At 29.9% G+C, this 7,075-nt stretch overlaps 2 protein-coding genes across 2 annotated transcripts in view; both read left to right on the top strand.

Moving 5' to 3' along the window:
• Positions 1-39, top strand: part of LOC115234509 — a 4,734-nt gene extending 4,695 nt beyond the window's left edge. Inside the window, exon 4 of the mRNA XM_029805643.1 lies at positions 17-39. Within this exon, the coding sequence (XP_029661503.1) occupies positions 17-39 (23 nt within the window). The remainder of the gene's footprint in view (positions 1-16) is intronic.
• A 347-nt stretch (positions 40-386) lies between these two features.
• On the top strand, positions 387-4,560 carry LOC115234366 (cGMP-dependent protein kinase, isozyme 1). Its single transcript, XM_029805398.1, has 10 exons — positions 387-595; positions 753-890; positions 1,064-1,242; positions 1,340-1,581; positions 1,719-2,042; positions 2,432-2,663; positions 2,801-2,907; positions 3,016-3,255; positions 3,429-3,495; positions 3,599-4,560. The coding sequence occupies exons 1-10, from the start codon at positions 397-399 to the stop codon at positions 3,692-3,694; spliced, it is 1,824 nt and encodes a 607-aa protein (XP_029661258.1). The 5' UTR covers positions 387-396; the 3' UTR covers positions 3,695-4,560.
• Positions 4,561-7,075: the final 2,515 nt, after the last annotated feature.

Below are 7,075 nucleotides of genomic sequence, written 5' to 3' on the forward strand. Positions count from 1 at the left end.
TCTTTTAATTTGAAAGAATTCAAATGTATCGATTTCTAAATTTTATAAAACACATAGACAAGCTAAAAATTGTTTTTATAATGTTATAATTATAGATATAAAATCTACAATTATAATCAATTTTATAATATAAAATCTTCAAATATAAATATTAATAAATTAATTAATTTTTAACCAGGTGATCACACACACAGAATATGTTAATAAATATTAATATAATAAATAATTGTAATTAATGGCAATTGTAGTTATTAGCAATTATAGTGTTAAAATTAATATAACAATGTCATAATTAATAAAAAGTGAATTTATAATTAAAATATTAATTTTTTATTGCAAATCGCGTAATTATTCTAAAATATACGGTCTGCATATTTTTTTTTCAGATAATTATCAATGCAATCTTTTCGAACAACAAAAATGGAACGTAACTATTGTTGTTTTATTTATAGGAGTTCGAGACAAATTAAAAGAGCCATTTTGGAGAACGAATTCCTGGGTAATCTCGAAGAGAATCAAGTTGAGGCACTCGTCTCCGCAATGTATCCCAAACAAATTCCAGCTAATACTCTAGTTATCCGAGAAGGTGACATAGGTATGGGTATACATTGACTTTTATATATTATCATATATAACGAGATTAGAACAGTATATTACAAATAATTAACTGTCTATAACAGAGAGTTATACATGCCAAATATTAATATATGCAATTATAAATTTATACGCATATATATATTGTTTGTTCGTAGGTTCGCATTTGTATGTATCCGCGGAAGGAGAATTTGAAATTTACCAAGGAAGTAAATTTCAAAGACGCTTCGGGCCGGGGATTGCATTTGGAGAGATTGCTCTTTTGTACAATACAAAAAGGCTTCGATCTATCAATGGTAAACAATGAAAAATGTGATCAAAGTTTTAAATTGTAAAGAAAAATTGTAAAATAGTGCAAATAATTATGTAATTCATAATTAAATATTAAACACAGTCATTCCTATATACATATATCGTAATATAAAATGTTGTTTTTTGAATTAATAATTGTTCGATTTTGTTATTTCAGTAAAGACAAATGGAAAAGTATGGGTATTGGACAGATCGGTATTTCTCACTATAATGATGAGAACAGCCCAAGAACAACTGGAAGGCAATATTCGTTTTCTTCAACGCGTTTCCGTTCTCCAAAAGCTTCCCGAACCCAAGGATCATGTGCTCGCGAAAATATCTGACCTCATAAGAATAGTAAGTAAGAATATTAAAAAGATATTATTTTGTCACTGCTGAATCTCTCAATTTATGATATAATATATAAGAATGTTATAATAATGTTTCTCTCTAGGAATTCTTCCCGGCTGGAGCGAAAATATTGCGGCAGGGCGAGAAAGGTGAGAAATTTTACATAATCAGCGGTGGTAACGTACGTATTACTAAGGATACCGAATACGGAGGCGAGGAGGAACTCGTGGTCCTCGGTAAAGGAGATTATTTTGGTGAATTGGCTCTCTATGATGACGGAGGTGAACGACGTGCCAACGCGATTGCACTCGCACCTGGTGTCGAATGTCTGACATTGGATAGAACGTGAGTTCAATTAGCATACACGCTATTTATTTAAAACGCACAACAATGTAAAATTTTTGTTTTACGTTTACTTGATTTCAAAATGAGAGAGTTTAAAAATTTAAGATATTATTATTTAATATTAATTAAATTGCTAGGTCATTCTTAAACTATCTGGGCAGTCTAGACGAAATTCGTAATAAGGATTGGTTAGCAGAGTATGAGAAGCAGAAACGTTCATTGACTCCGAAAAAGTGGACCAATGAATATGCAAATTTGACCTTAGCTGATCTTGAAACGAGAGGAACGTTAGGAGTGGGTGGATTCGGACGCGTCGAACTAGTCACGCTTAAATCCGATCCGAACAAAAGCTTCGCTTTAAAGAAACTCAAAAAGAAGGTCATGGTCGAGCAGCAACAACAAGAGCATGTGCTAAACGAGAAACACATTATGCAAGCGTGCGATTCACCATTCATATGCAAGTAAGTCATAAAAAAATTTGATATCATTATAAACCAAGATCAAAATCAAGATCAGTCTGTAATATTGTAATATTAAACAATTAAGATATAACTATTTGTATAAAAAAATTACGCAAAAGTTTATCATTTATAAAATAAATATATTATTTCTATCAATCTACGAAATCTTGTGCTTTATCGAATTGTTAAATTTTTTAAAATAGAAAATAATTAAAAAATATATCATATAATTTATAATAAAGATATTTAAATAAATAGAAATAAGAGAAAGAGAGAGAGAGAGAGAGAAAGACAGAGATTTCTCATAAGTTCTAATAGTTACGTAAGAATTTCTAAATAAAATCATACTAAAGTCTGATAAAAATTAATATGATTTTACATCTGCTCAGACTTTATCAGACATACAAAGACAGCAAATACGTCTATTTCCTGATGGAAGTATGTCTCGGAGGAGATGTGTGGACGACTCTGCAAAAGAGACGCTACTTCGACGACGCTACAGCTCAATTTATGGTCGGTTGCGTGGTGGAAGCCCTCGATCATCTCCATTCGTTAAATATCGTTTATCGAGATCTTAAACCCGAGAATCTTATGCTCGACATGCGCGGCTATTTGAAATTGGTGAGGCACTCAATTATTAATTCGCTTAATTTCCAATTATAAGAATATTATAGCAAAAGTATATAAAAGTATATAATAAATTATTTAAATATCTTATCAATTATTATAACTTAAATTTTTTAAATTTTCTGCGACAGGTGGACTTTGGTTTTAGTAAAAAAATTGGTCCGGCCAAAACATGGACGTTTGCTGGCACACCCGAATACGTCGCACCGGAAATTATCTTGAATAAAGGCCACGATAGGTAAAACATTTAATTTAAGTTTGTCTTTATATTTACTATTTAACTGTTACGTTTCGCTTTCAATTTCTAATATATTTTTACATTATGCTTACTTTTCAATTTTAAAAGAGCGGTGGATTACTGGGCCCTTGGTATCTTAACGCACGAGCTTCTCATCGGTAAACCGCCTTTCCGAGGATCCGATCATATGACAACTTATAATAAAATCTTAAAAGGAATTGAAATGATCGGTATACCAAGCATTGTCAATAAAAACGCTAATAATCTCATTAAGAAGCTACTTCGTTTAAGTCCCTCGGAACGATTAGGTTATCAACGAAACGGAATACAAGACATCCGCGATCACAAGTAAGTACCTAAAAAAAAAAAAAAATTCTTATAAAGAAAAAAAAACAACATGTATATATATCACCGGTAATCCGCGTGATATTTCGTGTACATGTAATAATCAGGTAAAATTAAGTGATGTTAAATATAATACAAAACAACAAATATAATTCCTATTTTTATTCTTTTAACAGATGGTTTTCCGGATTCAACTGGCAAGCACTTCGAAGATTAGCTCTGCCGGCCCCTATCGTACCAACGGTATGTTATCATGAATTTACAATTGACCAACTTTTTTCTTCTCATTTATGAGAAAAAAAATATTATATCGATATAAAAATTTATTTTATTTGTACGTTTTCAGGTGCGACATCAACTCGACACACGGAATTTCGAAAGATATCCACCAGATCGTGATATTCCACCAGATGAATTTTCCGGTTGGGATATTAATTTCTAAGAATAAATTATTGATATAATAGAACTATATAAATAATAGATAATTAAATAACACGATTTTTGTGCTATAAAAAAAATTTTCTTGACCGTTCATTTTAATAATCAAAATAAAAAGTGTCAGCCTTTTATTAACTGTCACAACAAAACAGTAATGTGATAAAGATATGAAATTTAAAATTGTATCGATAGAATTTCGAAATATTAGAATAAGTAGCTACATAAACGAATTAACGTTTCTGCCAATGATTTGTGCAATATCAATTATTAATTAATTGATAAGTAGTAATACCTTTCACGAAAAATTTTAGCTTCAAATTGCGTGTGTGTGTGTAATTCATTTTTTTATAAAATGTTTAAATTTTTCCTCCCTAAAATTATTTATAAAATTTGTTAAAAGTAATTAATAACACATAAAATGTTGCGCTAATTAAAACATTATTGATAATTTACTTATGCAATTAATAAATTTTCCAGTTCTGATACATATATAACAGGCAAATAATACATAAAGAATAAAAAAAGTTAATAATGTAAATAATTATATTATTTTTTCGTAAGCAATTATTGAGATTCCGGTGTACCTTATATATAATTACAGATGAATATACGTATTCTTCTAATATAGCGATACTCCGTTTTGTACAGAAAAATTAATAATACGATATTGCGTATATGTATGTGTATATATATATGTGTGTTGATGTACTATAAATTATATTCTTTCCAATCATAACAATACGTTTAAATTGTAAACTTGGTTTGAATTTTACTAATGTAAAATATGTTTACACATGTGATCACACGAAGTATCAGCACATAATTGTGAAGTAATAACGTCACATTTTGAAATAAATAATTTTATAATTACTATTCATATATATATATTATGCATTGCATATTTTTCCCTCTTTTAAAGTGTAATTTTTAAATATCTTTTTAATACTCGTAAAATAGACAAAATTTAATATGTAGTTTTAGTATAAATTATTATATGGTATGCATCATCAAACTGACATACACAAAATGATTATTATAAAACACTAGCCCGATTAGTATGAATACACCATAAAAATCAATTTTTTTTCTCTTATATTTTTTTCATCTATGCCGACTTTTTTTTTAAGTACGCGATTAAATATTATTTTGTGTGCTTTTCTTAAAATAAATTTATATATTCGCAACATAATTTAAATTAAATTTCGAAAGTTTATCTTTATTAATTAAGACTGCATTTTTACAAAAAAAAAACGTCGACAAAAAAATAAATTTAATTTTGATTAATTTTTTTACATAAAAGACAATATATAAAAAATTTTGACGAATATCCATAGGATCGCGAATAAATCTGTATTGAATGGTTTCTGTAATTGAGGTGCCAATTTTTAGTTATAATAAGATAATTCTAACATTATCTATATACATATTAAAAATCATAATAAAAAAACTTGAAGAGTTTTTATCATTTTATATATGTAAATTGCAGGATTATTATAAATATACTTTTCTTTTTACTTTAATGTTTCATTAATTGTTAACATAATTAATCAAAATATTGAAAATGTACTCATATAAATTGTGGAAACATTAGTGTACATTTATAGATATACACTAGCAGGAATTTGTAAATGTTATTTATAATTCATTTTTTTTTTGTGTAATCTACATAAATGATTACGACATTCAAAAATATCATAAATCAAAAATTATTTTTCGCTATTTGTGAAACAATATTATTTGTAGACCAAATAAAAAATAAAGCAATAACATAGGCAGCCCGTGAAAATTTGGCCGCCACAGTGATCGCAATATAATGTATATAATAAATAATTTAAAGTTTACCTCGATGTCGAGGAAAAAGCCGTTATTATCCTCCAAGATTTTCCGAAATAAACTTACCCTGAAAACAGATCCAGAAATACGAAAAGATTAATAGAAGTTTATTTCATAAAGTCGCGAGTCGCGGCCTTCGAAATGCAGGTTATATACATACTCATAATATCGATATGATCTATCGCAATCCGTCCGTGATAAATCGGCGAAGGTTGCAACGATGTAATGCGATGCGATCGTGGATACGAAATATAAAAGGATTCACTTTATGCACCTTTTTCCAATTTTACACAGGAAGATTCACTTTCGCATGCACTTCTTTTAAACTAAACGAAACTAGACGTACGTTTTACCACGTCTAGGAAACAACGCCATTAGTACGTTAAACTTTCGATGCGCGCGATCTGGCCTCCCTGGCGCCCCCTCCCCTACACCACTCTAAACAGAATATTCAATATTATATATAAATGCATATTAATATAACAAAAATTTATTCGAGAGCGATAAATATAAAAATTAAATCCATTAAACTTTTCGCACTAAAAACGAAACGAAACGTCCAAGAACTACATCATTGCGATCGTTGCATGCATTAACTTTCGACGCGCGCGATATCTTTGGTCCCATACAATATTCAATATTATAGATGCTTCCCGATTTCCCTAATGTAATCAAGATTATTCGAGAGCGATACAAAATTGCAATTTGCGATTAATCTTACGGTTTACAATCCTTGCTTCCTTTGAATTTTTTACACACGAAACGATGCGAAGTGAAACTTACGTTTTGCGCGTCTCGGACCGTCGTCGACTACGTCATCATAACGTCGCTTTTTGCCGCGCGATCTGGCGTCGCCACAGAATGTTCAATGTTATAGATACACGTCCCGATATTCTTAATGTTACCAAAATTTATTCGTAAGCGATAAGTAGAGCGACCTGTTGTTAATTTCGCGATACTCTTTTTAAACTTTTCGCATTAGAAACAAAACGAAACGAATATTCGACTCGTCTGGAATATTGCATTATTATGACTCAACTTTCGACACGCACGATCCCTCTGGTCCTACATGCAATATTCAATATTATAAACGCACTCCTCGATATTCTCAATGTAATCAAACTTCATTCGAGAACGATATGAAACTGTAGTTTGCCATTAATCTTACGGTTTAAATTTTTGCGATACCTTTGTTGAACTTCTTGCACTCGGAACAAAACGAAACAAAATTCGTATGTCTTGCCCGAAAAGTATGTTATTATAGGTATTGTTTTTTCGCTCGCGATCTGGCATTGCCACAGAATACTCAATGTTATAGATAGGCATACCTTTCGTGCGATATTCTTATTGTTAATGTAACTAACATTTTTATGTAACTAACGTTAATTAATTTAATGTAACATTTTATTAAAATGAGAAATTATTTTGCGATGTTCTATGTAATTATAATATTTTGTCATGTCTTTTAAACAAATTGACGACTATTTGACAATTGACTGTACTCGCGCTACGCGCTACCTTGTATTGTAAACAAAGCGGTCGAGCTCGTTCA

The sequence above is a fragment of the Formica exsecta genome, unplaced genomic scaffold, assembly GCF_003651465.1.
Source record: "Formica exsecta isolate Colony F162 unplaced genomic scaffold, ASM365146v1 scaffold2, whole genome shotgun sequence".
NCBI classification, from domain to species: domain Eukaryota; kingdom Metazoa; phylum Arthropoda; class Insecta; order Hymenoptera; family Formicidae; genus Formica; species Formica exsecta.

Coding starts and splice junctions, on each gene's coding strand:
- LOC115234366 (XM_029805398.1), top strand. CDS start 397: ATGCAATCTTTTCGAACAACAAAAATGGAACGTAACTATTGTTGTTTT. Junction 1,243..1,339: donor TATCTGACCTCATAAGAATA/GTAAGTAAGAAT, acceptor GTTTCTCTCTAG/GAATTCTTCCCGGCTGGAGC. Junction 3,496..3,598: donor CGGCCCCTATCGTACCAACG/GTATGTTATCAT, acceptor GTACGTTTTCAG/GTGCGACATCAACTCGACAC.